The following is a 22,150-nucleotide window of genomic DNA, read 5'->3' on the forward strand; positions in this document are numbered from 1 at the left end:
CCACTAGGGGGAGCTAACTGCATATGGGTTTATTCTGTTAATGTCTGATGGCAGGAAATATGCTAAAAAAAATACTGACCTGTTACATCCCCTGCTGCTCTAGCGTTGACTCTACAGTGGTTCCTGCCACTCTTAGTTTACTTTCCTACAGTGATGTCTATCCACATTAAATCTGTAGTCAACCACTCACCTCAACCACTTTAAACTCAATGGAAACTGTGTATATAAGTATGCAGTGATCTCCCCCTAATAGCGACTGTGGGTAAACACATACAGTCAGGTCCATAAATATTGGGACATTGACACAATTCTAACATTTTGAGCTTTATACAACACCACAATGGATTTGAAATGAAACGAACAAGATGTGCTTTAACTGCAGACAGTCAGCTTTAATTTGAGGGTATTTACATCCAAATCAGGTGAACGGTGTAGGAATTACAACGGTTTGCATATGTGCCTCCCACTTGTTAAGGGACCAAAAGTAATGGGACAATTGGCTTCTCAGCTGTTCCATGGCCAGGAGTGTGTTATTCCCTCATTATCCCAATTACAATGAGCAGATAAAAGGTCCAGCGTTCATTTCAAGTGTGCTATTTGCATTTCGAATCTGTTGATGTCAACTCTCAAGATGAGATCCAAAGAGCTGTCACTATCAGTGAAGCAAGCCATCATTAGGCTGAAAAAAACAAAACAAACCCATCAGAGGGATAGCAAAAACATTAGGCTTGACAAAAAAACAACTGTTTCGAACATTCTTGAAAAGAAGGAACGCATCGGTGAGCTCAGCAACACCAAAAGACCCGGAAGACCATGGAAAATAACTGTGGTGGATGACCGAAGAATTCTTTCCCTGGTGAAGAAAACACCCTTCACAAAAAATGGCCAGATCAAGAACACTCTTCAGAAGGTAGGTGTATGTGTGTCAAAGTCAACAATCAAGTGAAGACTTCACCAGAGTGAATACAGAGGGTTCACCACAAGATATAAACCATTTGTGAGCCTCAAAAACAGGAAGGCCAGATTAGAGTTTGCCAAACGACATCTAAAAAAGCCTTCACAGTTCTGGAACAACATCCTATGGACAGATGAGACCAAGATCAACTTGTACCAGAGTGATGGGAAGAGAAGAGTATGGAGAAGGAAAGGAACTGCTCATGATCCTAAGCATACCACCTTATCAGTGTAGCATGGTGGTGGTAGTGTCATGGCGTGGGTATGTATGGCTGCCAATGAAACTGGTTCTCTTGTATTTATTGATGATGTGACTGCTGACAAAAGCAGCAGGATGAATTCTGAAGTGTTTCGGGCAATATTATCTGCTCATATTCAGCCAAATGCTTCAGAACTCATTGGACGGCGCTTCACAGTGCAGATGGACAATGACCCAAAGCATACTGCAAAAGCAACCAAAGAGTTTTTTAAGGGAAAGAAGTGGAATGTTATGCAATGGCCAAGTTAATCACCTGACCTGAATCTGATTGAGCATGCATTTCACTTGCTGAAGACAAAACTGAAGGGAAAATGCCACAAGTAGGAACTGAAGACAGTTGCAGGAGAGGCCTGACAGAGCATCACCAGGGATGAAACCCAGCGTCTGGTGATGACTATGCGTTCCAGACTTCAGGCTGTAATTGACTGCAAAGGATTTACAACCAAGTATTAAAAAGTGAAAGTTTGATTTATGATTATTATTCTGTCCTAATACTTTTGGACCCTTAACAAGTGGGAGGCACATATGCAAACTGTTGTGAATCCTACACCGTTCACCTGATTTGGATGTAAATACCCTCAAATTAAAGCTGACAGTCTGCAGTTACTTTTCATTTCAAAACCATTGTGGTGATGTATAGAGCCAAAAATGTTAGAATTGTGTCGATGTCCCAATATTTATGGACCTGGCTGTATTTATTGTCAAATAAAACAATAGTAGTAGTTCAGTACTCTCCAACCCCAAAGAAGTGCAGGATCTTCTTTTATGGTAGGCATACAACTAGTCATAATATACATAAGTGCCATCATCAGTTGTATCAACATTGAGTATAACTATTTATTTAGAAGACTTTTTTCCATCCCTGTCCTCAAGGAACCCCAACAGGCCATATCCAGAGAATTTCCCAAAGATAAAACACATGTGCTAATTATTAATAAAGTAAAACTAATTAAATGTTTTTGCAACACTGAAGAAATTCTCAAAACATGAACGATTGGGTTTTCTTCACGACAAATTTGGGAAATACTAATTTAAGATATGCTTGTAATGCACAGCATGGATGCTGACTGAGTTCATATCCACTACACTCAGGAAATGAGAGTTAGCCTGGACCATAAGGGGGTGGATAGTGTGCTATGACCTGGTCCACATGTGAGTAGAGTGAAAAAGTGCTGCCCTCTGAGAAGCTGCTTTCTGATACAGCTGATGGGAGACTACTGTGCAACCGGAGGGAAGATAGTGAACTTGGGACATTAGTACAGAGTGAGGGGCCGTCAAGCAACACGGCATCCAGAACTGCTGGGCGCCTGTGAAAATGGTGGCAAATACAGCCTGAGTGAGACAGAACTAATCATAAGGGAGATAAAAGAACCTGCCCTCCGGTTCAATCCTGTGGACAATGAGTTGTCCTATTGTGACTTTGCTAGTAATATTATCTGTTCAGCCAAGAGACTGTGTGAACATCCATACAATAAGGGAGAACTCCTGCTTCAGCTTTCAATCATTATTTGTACAGTTCTCAACTATATACGGCAATACCATAGAGAATGAATAAATGGGCAGCTGTCATGTGCAACCTGGTACTCCATTTATTTGACAAAGTTCAGAGAGGATGGAAGCTGCTTATGCTCCATCTTTTCAGGCCCAAGAAAGCTACAGAGACTAAAAGATCTCTGCAAGAGAAGGAGATAAAGGACAGAAAACTTGAAATCTGCATGGCTAAGCATAGGAGTCAGTAAAATTATCTGCAGCTACAGCCATTCAGACACTGTTAAGACACCTTGTCGTGGTGAGTGGGACTATGCTTTTTGATCAAATTGTATACTAATGCCTCATGTACAGCATGCAACATAGGGGTAGGAATACGATAAATTGCGCTGAGAAGCAGTTAATTATGCTGAGAAGCAGTTATTAAATAAAAGCATAATATTGAGGATGTGCAATCCAGTTTCACTCTTATATTTTACACTGTTAAGACACCGTTCACACTTGAACATGTCCTGACCAGGCGTGCCTTCAAAACCCCATATCCTTCAGCGGACATTTTAGCCATTATTGCCAGAGTACTGTTGCGATGACCGGGCCACAGGGGTGTAGTGAGTGAGTGAGAGTTGAGGTGCCCTTAATTGTAATGGGTATGCTTAGGGTGCTTTGGTGGCTAGGCCCCTGTGTTCGTTACGCCAGCACCGCAAGGTGCAATTAGGAGTTAGAGTTTAATGATGAGAGAGGCAGTAGTTGAACCAAACAGGAACCCTACTTGTAAATTGTAGCCTTGCAATAAGTATAGCAGCACTTTGTCAAAAATACACATGGTAAAGCTGTAAATCAGAATTAGCAGGCTCAGCAAGGTGGTGTGTATAGGTTCATGCTCAACTGTGTAGAAGTAATGTTTTTACTTGTACTTGGTTCATGATGATCTTGCTCTGGCTACTCAGCCTATCAATAATAGTTTGGATCCTCTGTAAGTTCTATTGTGCACTTAGCAATTCAGCAATATTCAGTGCTTCAGTAATTCAGCAACCCAAGGGCGGTCTCCCTCATGGCAGGCAAACTCTCTGCTCCATTATTTGAAAAGGTTGCACAAGATACAGCAATTATTCTCTTAAACCCCGGAAGGGTCCCTGGAAGGGGTATTACAGTAATGGATCAATAAGTCCTAGTCTTGGACTACAAAGGTTGCAGTAGTATGGTCCCCTGGGCTAGGAACAGGACAGAGACAAGTCTGCCTCCTCTCCTCCTAACCCCTCATTCCTAGTCTCCTCCTAACCTCCTGTGTCCGACCTATATAAATGACGTTAAAGTGACACCTAGAGGTGGATATGTGTAATGCATCGAAATAGCCAGAAATGGAAATTTTACAGCATTGACAAAGGAAAATACAATAAATGGTGCAAAATTCACCTGAAGTGGGACACTACATTGTCACTATAGATTCTACTGAGAGAGACTTTAGCAAGATAGAAGAAAGGAAGAGGGCCATAACTCACATCCTTGCCTAAACCAATACATTGTTATGTGGGAGAGAATTGATCTGTGTACAGTTGGAATTGTAACTGCTATAGATAGATGTACTACAACTCTCATTTTGCACTACATTAAAGACAGATATTTATTCTATCCCTGCCTTGTTTTCTAACTCTAAAGCCTCTTTCACACGAGCGTGTCCGGATAAGGTCCGGATGCGTTGCGGCAAACCTGCACGAGTAGGTACCCAATTGCAGTCAGTTTTGACTGCGATCGCGTTCCGTTGTTCAGTTTTTATCGCGCGGGTGCAATGTGTTTTGCACGCACGTGATAAAAAACTGAATGTGGTACCCAGACCCGAACTTCTTCACAGAAGTTCAGGTTTGGGTTCAAGGTTGTGTAGATTGTATTATTTCCCCTTATAACATGGTTATAAAGGAAAATAATAGCATTCTGAATACAGAATGCATAGTACAATAGGGCTGGAGGGGTTAAAATAAATAATAATAATTTAACTCACCTTAGTCCACTTGATCGCAAAGTCGGCATCTCTTCTGTCTTCTTCTTTGAGGAATCGGACCTTTGATGACATCACTGCGCTCATCACATGGTCCATCACATGATCTTTTACCATGGTGATAGATCATGTGACGGACCATGTGATGAGCGCAGTGATGTCATCACAGGTCCTTTTCCTGTGCACAGCAAAGATGAAGACAGAAGAGAAGCCGGGCTGCGCGATCAAGTGGATTAAGGTGAGTTAAATTATTTTTTATTTTTTTTAACCCCTCCAGCCCTATTGTACTATGCATTATGTATTCAGAATGCTATTATTTTCCCTTATAACCATGTTATAAGGGAAAATAATAATGATCGGGTCTCCATCCCGATCGTCTCCTAGCAACCGTGCGTGAAAATCGCGATTTTCACGCAGCCCCATTCACTTCTATGGGGCCTGCATTGCGTGAATAATGCACAAAATAGAGCTTGCTGCGATTTTCACGCAACGCACAAGTGATACGTGAAAATCACCACTCATGTGCACAGCCCCATAGAAATGAATGGGTCCGGATTCAGTGCGGGTGCAATGCGTTCACTTCACGCATTGCACCTGTGCGGAAAACTCGCCCGTGTAAAAGGGGCCTAAGGGTGCATTTAAACGACCGCATAAATGGATCCGCATTCGTTCCGCAATTTTGCGGAATGGGTGCGGACCCATTCATTTCAATGGGACCGCAAAAGATGCAGACAGCACACCGTGTGCTGTCCCCATCCGTTATTCCATTCCGCGGCCCCTCAAAAAATATGGAGCATGTCATATTCTTGTTCGCGGTTGCGGACAAGAATAGCCATTCTCTATATAGCGCTGGCCATGTGGGGTCCGCAAAATGCGGAACGCACACGGCCGGTATCTGTGTTTTGCGGATCCGCAATTTGCGGACTACAAAACACTTACGGTCGTGTGAATGCACCCTTATCCCACACACCGGCCATTGCACTTCCCACACCATGCCTTGCACCCATCCAGACAACTAACATTAGGGAGCAACTAAACCACCATCAAGCAGGAGCCCCAGAATTCTGGTGCGCCCCAAGGGAAGAAAAGGTTCCCCCTTCTTTTACTGCACAGCTCTGTGGAACAACAGTGTGAGGACATCCGCTGTGATTGGTTGACATCCAGAGACACTACCACTCCCATCCTCCTCTCTGACTCCTCATGGGCTCATTGCTCATATCTCTTTGTCAATTTGTTCACAAATAGTCAGGAGGATTTGGAGAGGAACGGCACAATTAAGAGTTGTAAGAAAAGATGCTCCAAGATTGTTATCTCATGGGGAATACAAGTACAAAAGGTTATTTAGGAACATTTAACTATATATTAGCACCTGCAGAAACTTCTGTGGCCCAAATCATCCCTATAATAAGCTAAGTACAGCTAAATAAAGCATTCGGCTTCTAGTTCAGATTGTTCATACTCACAACATCTACAATTTCTAAGAATTCTGCGTTCTTAAATGTCTGTTATACTATCATTCTTAGAAGACATTGAGAAGAGGCTGCTGCCAAAGGAAGAACTTGAACAATGTGTTCCTGTGAGGAGAGGGCTTTGTTTTGTAACATACTTCAACAATAGGCATCCCATGTAAGGTCAGGAATTTCACTGCACTTGGACATTATCACCTGGAAGACATAACAGTTATGCCCTCTCCAGTGGATAACTTGCTGATTCTGGTATATAATTAGAGTACCTTAACCTAACTAATTCTTACCTTACCTAATTGTATGGTATTGTCATGTCAGAGGCCTGTGCTGTCCCGCTGACCTGGGCGGGCATGGGTGCTGCTTTACGTACCCAGCTAGTTCTTGTTATTTTGTGGTTCAAATGGTTCAAAAAGCTCTTACCCTCCTCTACCTACCAATAGTGGACCCAGCCGCTAGAATCCAATGCAACTTTTCGTCACGCACGCAGCGGTCTGCGCTTGCTAGACTCTCCTCTCCTGTCTGTCAGTAGGGTATGCATGCTCCCCATCTCTTAAAGGGCCACACCACCTAATCTTTATCAGCCAATGGCTAGCCACCTAGAGTAATTAAGGCATCTTGTGGGAGGGTGTCTGAGCAATAGGTTTACTAGCTTGCTAGATTATGCAAAGGTGCCATAATCTGCTTGTCTTCTTGTGTTCCGAGCTCTGCTTGAATCTCGAATTTTGACCCTTTGTCTGACTTGTGCCTGATCACCATACTGACCCTGTGCTGCCTGTCATGAGTTTCACAGATTCACACGAATTCTGCCTGCCCTGATCTTGGCCTGTTACTAACTAGTTATGCTTGATCCCTTGGTGTTTTACTCCAGTGTTTATGACCCCTATGGGTCTGCAGCCAACCACACATGACTACTCCAAGAGGTAGCAGCATGGTGGCTCCCCTGCAGTGAAGTCCAGATCCTTGTATAGGGGTTAAAGGGTGAATACCAGGGGACTGCCAGGATAATACCTTAGGTTTAGCCCAAAGTCAAACCGGTTCCACACTCACAGTGGTTCCACACTCACTAACTGTCACAGGTATATTGTTAGAAAATATCAAAATATTATGATCAAGGGCAGAGGGCAACTACTGGGACCTTCACTGACCCAGGGAAGAAAGGTTCTAAGGTACTTTTAGCTAGTTCTCTGCACTTCATATGGACAGGACCATGTGTGTGCATGAAAAACCAGAATCACACATTTCGTTCTGGAAATCCTGCGAGTCTCATAACTCAAACTCGCTTATCCTAGCTACATTATTGGAAAGTGAAAAAAAGAAAAAAAAAAAGTGATTTAGTTGAGAATGACAAAATATGAACTGCTAGTGGTGTTTGCTCAATGGCCACACAACCCAAGTGGTGCAACATCTACTTTGGGTTCTGCAGCAAGGTAAACGTTGAGACAGGGTCACATTAAGGCTGGTTTCACACGGGCGTTGCGGGAAAAGGTGCGGGTGCGTTGCGGGAACATGCACGCGGGTGAGAAAAATCGGCATGTTTGGTACCCAAACCCGAACTTCTTCACAGAAGTTCGGGTTTGGGTTAGGTGTTCTGTAGATTGTATTATTTTCCCTTATAACATGGTTATACGGAAAATAATAGCATTCTGAATACAGAATGCATAGTACAATAGGGCTGGAGGGGTTAAAAATAAAATAAAAAATAATTTAACTCACCTTAATCCACTTGATCGCGCAGCCAGCATCTCTTCTGTCTTCTTCTTTGCTGTGCACAGGAATAGGACCTTTGATGACGTCACTGTGCTCATCACATGGTCCAATCACATGGTTCATCACCATGGTGAGGGACCATGTGATTGGATCATGTGATGTGACGTCACCACAGGTCCTTAGCCGGCAGCTCAACATTACAGAAGAAGACAGAGATCCGCAACTACGCGATCAAGTGGACTCGGTGAGTTAATTTTTTTTTATTTTTAACCCCTCCATCTCTATTTTACTTTGCATTCTGTATTCAGAATGCTATTATTTTCCCTTATAACCATGTTATAAGGGAAAATAATACAGATCGGGTCCCCAGCCCGATCGTGACCTAGCAACCATGCGTGAAAATTGCACAGCATCCGCACTTGCTTGCGGATGCTTGCGATTTTCACGCGGCCCCATTCACTTCTATGAAAAACGCAGAATATAGAGCATGCTGTGATTTTCACGCAATGCACAAGTGATGCGTGAAAATCACAGCTCATGTGCACAGCCCCATAGAAATGAATGGGTCAGGATTCAGTGCGGGTGCAATGCGTTCAACTCACGCATTGCACCTGCGCGGAATACTCGCCCGTGTGAAAGGGGCCTAATACTGGTCATACAGATGCTGGATGTATGCATGTCCTCGTGTGGTGTGTCATTTCAAGCTCTCAACATGGAAGCTGAGGTCAGTTAAGGTGATTGTTGCATTAGGGATCAGTCATTCCCATCCAGTCCCAAACATTCTTGATGGGGAGAGTTCTGGAGAAGTTGGCCAGGGTAGGTGTTAGATACCCTGAAGAGAACATTGTGTAGCTCAGGCAGTGTGTGGGCAAGCATTATCTTACTGGAACACCAGGTCTCCTAACTGAGTTAGGCCTCATGCACACGACAGTATTTTTTCACGGTCCGCAAAACGGGGTTCCGTTGTTCCGTGATCCGTGTCCGTTTTTTTTTTCTGTGTGTCTTCCTTGATTTTTGGAGGATCACCAGACATGAAAAGTGAAAAAAAAAATCTAAGTCAAGTTTGCCTTGAAAATGATAGGAAAAAAACGGACACGGATCGCGGACGCGGATGACAATCTTGTGTGCCTCCGTGTTTTTTCACGGACCTATTGACTTGAACGGGTCCGCGAACCGTTGACCGTGAAAAAAATAGGACAGGTCATATTTTTTTGACAGACTGGAAACACGGATCACGGACGCGGATGACAAACGGTGCATTTTCCGAATTTTCAGCGGACCCATTGAAAGTCAATGGGTCCGCAGAAAATCACGGAAAACGGAACAACGGACACGGAACACAACAACGGTCGTGTGCATGAGGCCTTAAAAAAAGGCAGCAAGACTGTTTGCACAATGGACATACCAAACGCTGGTCATAGTTCCCTCCACAATTACCACATGGAAATGGCCATGGTAGCTATTGGTACCCCACGCCATGACAACTGGTGTTGGTCCTGTGTGTCTCTGTAGTATATATGATGGCAGTAGGTGCTCTCCTAGCCTCCTGCAAACTTTGATGCGGCCATTAATGGCAAACAATAGGGATCATTGAAGAAAGGAAAGTAATAAGGATGCTTACATGTCTGTTTTGGGCATTTAAAAGTCGCAAATGGAGCAAAAGAAGTTTCATAGGGTTGCAAATAGTGCAATAAAATGTACTGCACAAAAAATTCCCTTTTGAATCTTTGCTTGCCAAAATTTGAAAAAGTTTGAATGGTTTATCTGAAGTGGGGCAATATATAACTTTTAGACAGATTTATTAATACTAAAGCCAGAAAAAGGTGCAAAAATTGGTACGGACAACCTGAATCCCATTCTTAGCCTTAGGGTCCATTCACACGTCCGCAATTTTGCGGAACAGGTGCAGACCCATTCATTCTCAATGGGGCTGGAATATGCTGTCCGCATCCGCATTTGCGGATCCGCACTTCCGGATCCGCGCTTCCGTTCCGAAAAAATATATAACATGTCCTATTCAAGAAAAAGGCATTTTCTATGAGAGTGTCGGCGATGTGCGGTCCGCAAAATGCGGAACACAAATTGCCGGTGTCAGTGTTTTGCGAATCTGCAATTTGCGGATCCGCAAAACACATACGGACATGTGAATGGACTCTTACTGAATATCAATAACCTTATTTCAATTTACAATATATTTTCTCCTATGCTTTGCAAATTATAATTCTGTCTATTCACTTTACTTACCAAGTGAATGGTTCTGTCCTGTCACATCTGTCATATGAGGAGTGACTGTGGTCTTCAGGGCAGTGTTAAGAAGGTTGCCATCAGAAGACAGGTAAACGAGGAATGAATCAGCAAGACTAGGTTTGTCGAAGCTAACCTGAGTGAGAACATATGAGCGTGAGATGGTAATGGTTAACACATGTAAAATCACAATCTATTCATATACCAGGTTAAATGCCATCTGTCATACTGCAAGAAACACGTAAATCTCTTTGCATCCGAATTTCCGGATAAATTTGATTTGCCGCGAAGCCATATTTCCCTGTGCTTTGCAGTAGCAAATTGATTTAAACTGAAAAAGTGTAAAAAGCAAAAAAATTAATACTTACCTGATCCATTTGCTCGCCATGGGACGATAACTGCCATCTTGCTTGAAGATCTCGACCAAAATCCCATGCATGGTGATGTACGACGTCACCACGCCATGTCATCGCGTGCTGCACAAGATTTCGCACCAGACCTCCTTGCAAGATGGCGGCGGTTGGTTCCTCACAAGCGAATGGATCAGGTAAGTATTTTTTTTATCTTTTTTACACCATTTCAGTTTAAATCAATTTGCTACCGCAAAGCACAGGGAAATTTGGCTTTGCAGTGAATCAAATTTATCCTGAGATTCGGATTGAAGTTCACAAAGATTAGCTCATCACTAGTCATCAATAGCAGATCGGTGGTGGTCTGATTTTTTTTATTTTACGCTCTGTTATTAATATCAGATGCCATGATCATGCATGAATGCGGCATCTGAGGGGTACAATGACAGGGATGCACAATCTCCGCTCTCTGTCAATGCACCCAATACTTACAAAGAAATGTACTTTGTGACAAAGTAATTCGTCACAAAGTGTTTTTTTTCCTTTTAATTCAGCGAAGCATCACTGTTGATGACCTATCCTAAGGATAGCTCAGCCAGATTCTATCTAATATATAAAGCTGAGTGTATGTATGTATGTATGTATGTCCGCTAAAGGAATCAGCACTGTCGCATTTACAATCATGAAGTTAAAAATCAACTTCTGTCAGCTGCAGAGGTGGGAGGGACGATGACTTTTTCCCTGCAGCTCACACTCATGAGAGCACAGTGCTGCTGTCTTAGAGTGAGCTGTTCAAAAGGACATGCCCCCAATCCAGTTAGGCCACGCCCCTCCCACTCCTCAGCCGACAAGGATTTAAAAATAAAGTTAAAAATCAACTTCTAGGTCCTGCTAAGCCTCGCCCCCAATCCGGTTAGGCCACGCCCCTCCCACTCCTCAGCCGACAGGGATTGAAAAAATGAAGTTAAAAATCAACTTCTGTCAAGTGTAAAGGTGGGAGGGATGGTGACTTTCTTCCTGCGGCTCACACTCAAGACAGCACAGTGCTGCTGTCTTAGAGTGAGCTGTTCAAAAGGACATGCCCCCGATCCAGTTAGGCCACACATCCTCCCACTGCTCAGCCGACAGGGATTGAAAAATGAAGTTAAAAATCAACTTCTATGTACTGTGCTGCTGTCTGAGAGTGAGCTTTTCAAAAAGACATCCCTGTGTCCGTCCAGGCCCTGCGCCAGACTGAGGACATGGAGTCTGAAAGCCGGACTGTCCGTCCTAAAACTGGACCTCTGGCCACCCTAGGGGCAGGCTGCTGTGGAGGTCTCAGTTAAGGGGGTGGGCTGATGTGGAGGTCAATTTTAAGGCGGCTGGGTGCTGTAGATGTCACTGTTATAGTGGATACTGTCGATATCTTTTAACGACACACACACAAACATTAAATTAAATAGATTAAATATACCCGAGCAAAGCCGGGTCCTTCATCTAGTAACTTTATAAATATAAACATGAGATCCACATTTTAAAAAATGACACAATTTTCACTCCAATTTAGAATAGTTATATTACCTTCAACCATACATTCTGTCCAGGAAGCACATGGCAGGGAATCCATGAAAGCCTCTTACTTCCAGGTATCTCACCGAACGTCAGGCAACTCTACAAACAAAATACAAGACACGTCTAGAAAAATAATCTTCCTTTTTTCCACCTCGGTTGCCAATAGTTTCCATTTTTTTCTTTTCGGGGACACTTCAAAAACATCTAAGCACATAATGAGCTGTATTATGTAGTGATGGACCATAGTGTGCTAAATTATCCATCAAAACATGTTTACCAACCAGAGTTATTTTGTATTTTATAAATAAATAAGTAAGTATTTTATAAATAAATATTCATTTACTAAACCCAAATAACTAGAATAATACAACTGGAGCCAGTGTAAATTAGAAAAATATATTTTGCAACATTTCTAGCACAAATTTTAGACAACTTTGGGATATTCATGAAGCTGCCAAAAATCTGAAAATATTGATAGGTTCTACAGATGCAGAAACAGAGGCGACTGCAAACAGAGGACTAGAGATGAGCAAATCGATTCATCGTTCATCAGAACAAATTGTACATCTGTGACGGAGCATCCCTCTACAGACGTTTCCCTAATGTGTCGGCAGATAAACATGGCCACATATATCACAAGGCCATGAGAATCTCGCACATGCACTGTTAATGAAATTTAAAAGCTTTTACTATGTAATCTTATACATAGACCTCTACAATATATAGAGGGATGTAAGCCATAAATGTTGCATCTCCTACATAGAAATATGTAACCAATCATCTGCAAATAGGATCTTGAATTTGACTTGCTTATACAGAATGCTCCTCACATTTTACCTAATTTATGATTTTATATGCCACAAAAACTATAAGCAAATAAATAGAATATGTAAAAGACAGATAAAAGCAGCCAAGCTGGAGACAGGAAGACTTATTGCCAAACAGATTAAAACTAACCCCAAAATGTTCTTCGATTATATAAATGGTGAAAAAGTTTAAACCTGAAAGTGTTGGCCCATTAAAGAGTGATGAGGGAAGAGTTGTAGACAGTGTGACAGAGCCTTATTTTTGATATGTAAGGACTCTATAATGACAGAAAGTGTTCCACAGGATTGGTGATTAGCAAATGTGGTGCCAATATTCAAAAAGGAGTCAAAACAGTGTCTGGAAACTATAGGCTGGTAAGTCTAACATCTGTTGTGGATAAAATGTTTGAAGGTTTTCTTAAAGATTGCATTCTGGAGTATCTCAATGAAAACAGGCGTATCAGCATGACTTCATGAGGGATCGGTCCTGTCCAACTAATTTCTATGTATATTCTAGAGGTAAGTTCTAGACTTGACCGGGGTGAATCAATGGATGTCATATATCTTGACTTCTCCAAAGCATTTGATACTGTGCAACATAAAAGGTTGGTACATAAAATGAAAATGCTTGGACTGAGGGAAAATGTTGGTAAGTAGCTGGCTCAGTGATAGAAAACAGAGGGTGGTTATTAATGGTACACACTCATATTGGGTCACTGTCACTAGTGGGGTACCTCAGGGGTCAGTATTGGGCCCTATTCTCTTCATTATATTTATTAATGATCTTGTAGCCGGGCTCCACAGTAAAATATACATTTTTGCAAGCAACACTAAACTGTGTAACGTAATTAACACGACAAAGTACAGTATACTTTTTATATATATATATATATATATATAAACTACACAGGACAATTGACAGTATATGGCTACAGATAGATCTAGATAGATTGGAGGCTTGGGCAGAGAAGTGGCAGATGAGGTTTAACACTGACAAATGTAAGGTTATGCACATGGGGTAATCCACTGTCAACAAATATATCAAAAATGGTACACGTCTCTGGTATAGCTAATCTTATCATGGCAGAAAGAGTCGTTAAAATATTCTCTATTCATAAAAAAATATATATAATATAAGGAAAAGAAAAAGGGGGTATATGTATAAAAACACCCTACACACTAGAACCAATAATGGTATAATGACATTTGGCGGCCAGAAGACTATCATGAAAGGGCAGAGGGCTATGAACATAAAGGTCATACACGTCCTATGATTAAAGGAATGCCCTATCGATATCCAGCCAAACCAAATGTACAAAAATACTGCACAATACTAGTCAATTACAAACAGGACATGACCAAGTTGTAGTCACCACCTTGAGGGTATATATCGTGCGGACAGAATAGGATGGGGTGGGGGAGGGGTTTCTTTTATATGGCGAGTGTCTAGTTAAAGCTGTGATCGATACAGCTAGATAGGTACACAGCGCCTTATTTTCACATTGGGACTCAGGAGTATTCAATCCTATAGAAAAACCTAAAACCAACCAACCATCAGCCCTAACCTGAACCCTGACCTAGCTAACACTCCCACTCATAGCGTCTTAGTAATGCTGAGATGCTATGAGTGGGAGTATGAGCTAGGGCAGGGTTTAGGTTAGGGCTGGTGGTTGGTTGGTTTTGGGTTTTACTATAGGATTGAATACTCCTGAGTACCGATGTGAAAATAAGGCGCTGTGTACCTATCTAGCTGTATCGATCACAGCTTTAGCTAGACACTCGCCATATAAAAGAAACCCTCCACCATCCCATCCTATTCTGTCTGCACGATATATACCCTCCAGGTGGTGACTACAACTTGGTCATGTCCTGTTTGTAATTGACTAGGGTACTGTGCGGTATTTTTGCACTGAACATACATGTGATCCACACTAGTGATGCACACTATCCATCCCTAGAAACCAACTTGAAAGCCACCATGTTCACAAGTATTGAAGGCTGCTTGCAGCCTGTAATTGTGGGAGGGGCGCGCTTACCCTATTTAAACCCCCTCCCACAAGCAGAAGGGCGCCCGGTTCTTGCTTCTGCAGCATCCAGCGCCTGACGTCACTTCCGGTCGCGTCTCCGTCGGTTCGTCATTCCGTGCGTATCCCCAGCAGCATCGCCTGTTGTAAGTATCACCGCTCTGCGGTCCGGCCAGACGCGCCTTGCCACCGGCACCTCGTACCACCGTCCACCTACCGGCAGCCCCGCCGCATCCGGAAGGTGAGCGGACAGCGCGGCGGCTGCCGGTTCCCGCTCTGCAGCTGCGGCGGCGCCGCCATGCACGCGGCGATTCACATGGGCTCCACGCGGCTCGGTGCGCCCATGTGAGAAGCGATACCGCGGTCATCATGTTGTGGGGCAGTTCCCAGTGTCTGTGGTGTCATGCGGTGGGAAAAGGGGGGGGGCTGACAGCGCAGCGGCTGCCCGGTCCCAGTGTCTGTGGTGTCATACCGTGGGGTGGGAAAAGGGGGGGGGGGGTCGCCTTCTCCCTGGGTCATACACCTCAGTCGTTAGGGAGGTGTTACGTTGCTATGTGAATACACCCTCTGTTTAAAGGTTTTGTTGCCAGCAATGTAAGAACTGCGTGAGCCACGCAGGGGAGTTACATTTCATGTCAGACTGCAAATTCAGAATTGCCGCTTGAGCACTGAGTCATTGCTAAAATGCCGGCTGGGGGGGGGGGGGGGGGGGGTGCCTGAAAAAAAAAAAATAATAATAATTAAAGGGGAACCTTTGATCCTCAGGAAGGCTGGGCACCGGAAGCAACAGCATTCCCCTACCCGGGCCACTCTGTGGGTGGGGTTCCCGGCCACCCTGTTGCAAGTTTCCCTGCATCTGTCTTCCCTGAATCGCCCAGGCGGGTGTTTCCCTAAAATCGCTCAGGCGCAATTGTTTCCCTGAATCGCTCAGGCGCAAAGGTCTTCCCTGAATCGCTCAGGCGCAAATGTCTTCCCTGAATCACTCAGGCGCAAAAGTCTTCCCTGAATCGCTCAGGCGCAATGTCTTCCTGGATCGCTCCGGCGCAAGGTCTTCCCTGATTCGCTCCGGCGCAATGTCTTCCCTGAATCGCTCAGGCGCAATGTCTTCCCTGAATCACTCAGTCACAATTGGATGTCCCTCAGTTCACTCATGTGCAATGTTTTCCTGATTTACTCATGTGCAATGTTTTCCCTGTGTTACTCACGGGCAATGTTTTTTTCGGGTTCACTCAGGTGCAGTGTCCGTGAGTCGCTCTGGTGCTATGGTTCATGATTCTATCAGGTGCAAATGGTTCCCTGAATCGCTCAGGCGCAAATGGTTCCCTGATTCGCTCAGGTGCAATGGTTCCCTGAATCGCTCAGGTGCTTTGGTTCCCTGAATCGCTCAGGTGCAATGGTCCCCTGAATCGCTCAGGTGCAATGGTTCCCTGAATCGCTCAGGGGCGTTGGTTCCCTGAATCGCTCAGGTGCCCTGGATCGCTCAGGTGCAATGGTTCCCTGAATCGCTCAGGTGCGTTGGTTCCCTGAATCGCTCAGGTGCCCTAAATCGCTCAGGTGCAATGGTTCCCTGAAATCGCTCAGGCGCAATGGTCCCCTGAATCGCTCAAGTGCAATGGTGCCCTGAATCGCTCAGGGGCAAGGTCTCCTTGTATCGCCCGTGACAGTGTCGCCTCGAACCACTTAGGGCGATATCTGCCTAAATCACTCAGGTGTTTTTGTTCACTGTCTAAGGGACCAGCAGGTCGCGGCTCTCGCCGGGCATCGGTAAAACACGGCTTATCTTTTTTCGTAAGCAGGGCCGCGTCCACCAGAGCTACAAGCAAACCACGGTCGTTGCGCCTATTTTCCCGGTTCAGGTAAGATACAGCCACAAGGCTGTGCTACAACCTGTCACTGCATTAGCTATTCGTTGTCATGAGCTCCCGTTCATAGGTCTCTGCCTCAATACAGAAGTCGGTAGCGTGGTCCCTTTCGTTTAAGGTAAGTAGCGGGCAACGCTATTCGGTCAAGAGAAACTATTTTCCCCTGTAGCTCTCGGTCGGGCACCCGGGGGAGGGGGAAGGAAGTCTCATCTGTCACCTTCATACCTCCTCCATGCAGCTTGAAGATGTCGCAGGTCCCTGAGTCGGAGGATAATCTGTCCTTGCCCGGAACCTCCGTGTCAGGCCGCGCCAGCAACCCCTCCCTGAGGAGCTGGACCATTCCGAAACTGATAGCAGAGCTCAGACGAAGAGGGATTCACCATCCTGCCACCGCGAGAAAAGCGGAGCTGTACCGGCTCCTGATGACGGCACCAGCGGGTTCAAGTGAGGAGCCTTCTCCCTCATCGATCCAGCTGACCCTCCTGCAGTTGCAGGCCACCATCGCCAGTCTGGCAGGTTCGGTCGCAGATATCCAGACTAGGATGGGGGAGTGGGAGTCCCGGCCTCCTCCGGCCCTGCCTTCTCCAGCCCTTCCGGTCTTGCCATCTACGTCCCAGGATTTGGCGCCAGGTACGGTCCATGTCAGACCCAAGATTTCCCCCTCGCACTACATTCCAGAAAACCTTAAAAGGGACATCCTGGCGGGGAGGGACGTCAACCTGGCGTCCATTCTCATTGCGTCACAAGACGTATCAGAGAATAAGGTCATCAACTGCGGGGAGGTCTCGGTGGTCCTACGGGCCAAGGATACCCGCCTGAACCGAAAGCTGTCGGTCCCCGAGTTTGTCCTGGCATTCAGCCTCTACCGGGATACCATCTGCGGCGTCCAGCCACACAGACGTGAGGAGCTGGACTCCTACCTATACCAAGTTACCGACTTAGGTTACAAATACGGGGGAAAGAACTTCTATGACTACCACAGGTCTTTTTCAGCCAAAGCGGCAGCCGCCCTCGCTCAGTTCCAGTTCATCACGGACTGGGCGAACTTGGACATGGAGCTGTTCTGCCGCCATTTTGCCGGGCTGCAGGCCCCCACGTGCGCTGCATGCCAGTCTATCCAGCACACGGCCGACTGGTGCCCCAATATTCCCACCCCGGCCCGAGAAGGCTCCCAGCCAGGCCCCTCTGGCATGCAACGGTCCCAGGGTTCCACCGACAAGCTGGGCAGGCCCATTACTTTCTTAAGCCAGAGTCAGGTCTGCAACAACTTTAATGCCGGGGGCTGTGGTTTCAACAGTTGTAGAGCTTTGCATGTGTGTTCCCTCTGCTTCAGGGCCCACCCCCGCTCCAGCTGCCCAAAGAGGCATCAACGTCGAGCTCTTGGGCATTCTGTTGCGGGATCACCCCGATCGCCGGTCGGTGGAGTTCCTCATCACCGGTTTCGAGAAGGGTTTCAATACAGGATTCATTGCCCTCCCTCAGGTTTCCTGGGAAGGAAGGAACCTACAGTCGGCCATGCAGGATCCGGAAGCGGTGGCCACTCTGTTGCGGGGCGAGGTCCGCAAAGGGTTCCTGCTAGGCCCGTTTGAAACCATTCCCTTTGCCGAGTGGAGGATCAATCCCATCGGTCTAGTCTCCAAACAAGCATCAAATAAAAAGCGTCTGATATACGACTTGTCTGCTCCACACATGTCGCCGATCCCCAGTCTCAACTCCCTGATCCCATTAGGGGTGTTCTCGATGTCCTATTCATCCATTGACGAGGCCATTCAGTTCATCCTGCTGGCTGGGGAAGGGGCTTGGTTGGCCAAGGCCAACATCGCGGACGCCTTCAAGCTACTCCCCATCCTTCCTCAGTTATGGCAGTATTATGGGTTGCATTGGGCAGACGGGTTTTACTTTGCCAACCGCCTCACATTTGGATCTAAAAGCAGCCCGTGGTTGTTCGACAAGTTCGCCTGTGCCCTACACTGGATCCTTGTCCATCATGGGGGGATGGACATGGTCATTCATTACTTGGATGACTTCCTAATCATCGAGAGGCCCCAGGGGCCCCCATCAGGTTTGAAGAACTTGCTCCAACTGTACCAGCGCACATCATTCGCAAGATGGGTCGGTGGAGATCATCCTGCTTCTCAAGGTACATCCCGAATCCACGGGCGGAAGTATCCCGAGCCTTCTGTTCCTTGGCATTGTAGGTCACACCATACTGCAATAAATATTTTATACCCTGCAACTTGCCGGTTCTCTTTTGCCCACTTATTCAGGCCTTACCTCGTCACTGGCATCGGGCACACTCCAGCCAGTCGGGTGGGGACAGTCCATAGGCATGCCTATTCTGTTTCTCGCACAGCTCCTCCCACAAGTATTGAAGGCTGCTTGCAGCCTGTAATTGTGGGAGGGGCGCGCTTACCCTATTTAAACCCCCTCCCACAAGCAGAAGGGCGCCCGGTTCTTACCCTCCCTTCCATCCCCTTCTTAATACCTTCCTCTTGGGTGGCCCACTTATTCAGGCCTTACCTCGTCACTGGCATCGGGCACACTCCAGCCAGTCGGGTGGGGACAGTCCATAGGCATGCCTATTCTGTTTCTCGCACAACTCCTCCCACAACTTAAAAATATTGTGTTCTCAGCTACAGACCTCATGCACATGACCATATCTGTTTTGCAGTCCGCACGGATCTGCAAAATATGGAAATCTTTCATATTCAGTCATCATGTTCCTCAGTCCCATTAATAGAAATGGCTATAACCGTCCGCAAAATGGACAAGAATAGGACACATACGGATGTGGATAGCACATGTACATCAATATGCTGTAATTTATATATTTTTTGCAGACACATAGAAATGAGTGGGTTTGTGTGCAGTATGCATAAATTGTAGATCGGACCCAAAATATGGTCATGATGCATGAGGCCTAATCCAACATCATTTCTCCACCTGGGTCCTTGGGTACCTGTGCAAATACACCATTTAATGGCCTACAAAGTGATGCGGTGGTGTGGTGCAGTACAGAACATTGCGAACTGTGGGTTGCCTCAGAAGAGCTCAATCAATGTACTGTGAAGTCACATTAAAATGTAGTGAGGAGACGTGCTGCAAACATGGAAAAACTTTTGACAGAAAGTAAGAGCTGTCACATATGCAAGTCGTGGGTAATAAGCGGTTGTTATGCTTTATCTGTGATTTTTTAATTTTTTTGTAGTTTTTGTTTAGGCTCATAAATTACCTTCATGTGGGTTTCCAAAGAGACAAACAACTCAGAGGCGTTTAGAAATCTCATGGACAAGAGAACAAAAATAATTTTACTTATGTTTGTGGATTCCTTGAATTTAAAGATCCTTCTCCTTACATGAACGTGTTCCTCTCAGTAAGGCCTCATGCACATGACTGTTGTTCTGGTCCAGTTTTTGCGGCTCGGGTGTGAACCTATTCACTTCAATAGGGTCGCAAAAGATGCAGGCAGCACTCCGTGTGCTGTCCACATCCGTTGCTCCGTTACGTAGCCCCGCAAAAAAAAATATAACATGTCCTATTCTTGTCCGTTTTGCGGCTAAGAATAGGAATTTCTACAATGGGCAGCCTGTTCCTTTCCGCAAATTGCGGCTCGGGTGCAAACCTATTCACTTCAATGGGGTCGCAAAAGATGCAGGCAGCACTCCGTGTGCTGTCCACATCCGTTGCTCCGTTACGTAGCCCCGCAAAAAAAAATATAACATGTCCTATTCTTGTCCGTTTTGTGGATAAGAATAGGAATTTCTACAATGGGCAGCCTGTTCCTTTCCGCAAATTGCGGAAGGCACACGGGCGGCTTCCATGTTTTGCGGATCAGCAATTTGCGGACCTCAAAAAACGGAACAGTCATGTGCATGAGGCCTAATACTGTACGTGGTGGATGAGAGGTCTGTATGTTCAGGATGATGCTGTCTCCACTAGCTCTCAAATATCAGCACAGATTTATTCCTGAACTGATTTCTCCTTCTACTGCCCATGTGAAATATCTTCTCCCTTATGCTAATTGGTGGTGAGGAGTGAATGATTTCCCCTTCCCTCCCTCTGCAGACTGCTTTATGTGCACGTTTATCTATATCTTTACTGTGAAGACTTGGATGCTTTATTCCCTCTCCACACTTTGATCTGCTTACGTAAATTCTCTCCCAATCCCTGCTGCTGTCTCTAAAGAGATAAAGCTGTCCATACACATTCAATAACTGTCGATTTTCTCTCCCATCCCCCTTCTGGTTTCCTCATACACATACCCATTCCCTTGTCCAGCACAAGTTAGTGTGTCAGCATGTTCAACCGACAAATGTATAGAGTGTATAGCCTTAAGGACTGGGCTTATTTTCGTTTTTGCATCCTTGTTTTTTTTCTCCCCAATTTCCAATACCCATAACTTTTTACAATCACATAGCCATAGTAGGGCTTATTTTTTGCAGGACAAGATGTACATTTTAATGTCACTATTTCATTTGCCAAATCTTGTATTGGAAAACTGGAAAACAATTCTTTGTAAGGTAAAATTGAAAAAACAACAACACACAATTCCCCAAAGGTTTTTTGGGTTTGATACTACAACATTCATTAAAAATGATACTGCTGCCTTATTCTGTGGGTCAATACAATTATAGTGATACCAACTTTTATATTCCCGTCTACTAAGCTGTATGAGGGCTTGTTTTTTGGGGGATGAAATGTAGTATTTATTTGTATTTTTGGGGTACATACAACTTTTTGATCACTATTATTCAATTTTTTGGGGGGGACAAGGTGACTAAAAAGTAGTGAATCGCATGTTTTATTGTTTTTTCCATAACGGTGTTCACTATGCAATAGTTCAGACATTTTTGGACGCGGAGATACCTGTTATGTTTATTTTTTTATTGTTTGTATATTTTTGTATTCTAAAATAGGAAAGATGTGATTTTTTTTTTTTTACATAACTTTTAGCCCCTTTAGGGGGCTAGTATCTGGGATCTTTTGATCCCTTGACCCGTAGACCATAACAGAGATCTATTAAAGTGAATGGGATTCTGCTGCTCTGCCTGTTGAGCTGTGCCTGGTGCACAGCTTTGCAGGCAGAATACCATGACAGGCCTGAGAACTTTCAGCAGGCCCCAAGCTGTCATGGTAGCCGTTCAGAGCACCAGATTTCACTGCAGGGGCTTCAGTCGGAAAGTATTGAGTACAAGCCCTTGTGCATAATGCCGTACATTTACGGCATTATGTGTTAAGGGGTTAACTTAGGGGGAAAGCTGGGAGAGCTGACATGGCCAGGAGCAGTGTGTTGTATCTCTGCCAGAAGCAGCAGGACAATCAGCTATATGAATAGTTACAGAGACACTACAGCAACAAAATGAAGGGCATTTTTAATTTAGACCATTTAGAAAGTTAATTAAGTTTGTTTTCAGGAAGGAAATGAGCAATTACAAAAATTCTAAGC

General features: G+C 44.9%; 1 protein-coding gene across 2 annotated transcripts in view; it reads right to left on the minus strand.

The window, feature by feature from the left end:
- Positions 1–22,150, minus strand: part of PAPPA2 (pappalysin 2) — a 203,653-nt gene that overhangs the window by 84,327 nt on the left and 97,176 nt on the right. For both annotated transcript variants that reach the window (XM_040408294.1, XM_040408293.1), the window contains exons 12-13: positions 12,022–12,111; positions 10,112–10,247 (exon numbers count right to left, since the gene is read on the minus strand). In XM_040408294.1, the coding sequence (XP_040264228.1) occupies positions 10,112–10,247; positions 12,022–12,111 (226 nt within the window). The remainder of the gene's footprint in view (positions 1–10,111; positions 10,248–12,021; positions 12,112–22,150) is intronic.

The sequence above is a fragment of the Bufo bufo genome, chromosome 9, assembly GCF_905171765.1.
Source record: "Bufo bufo chromosome 9, aBufBuf1.1, whole genome shotgun sequence".
NCBI classification, from domain to species: domain Eukaryota; kingdom Metazoa; phylum Chordata; class Amphibia; order Anura; family Bufonidae; genus Bufo; species Bufo bufo.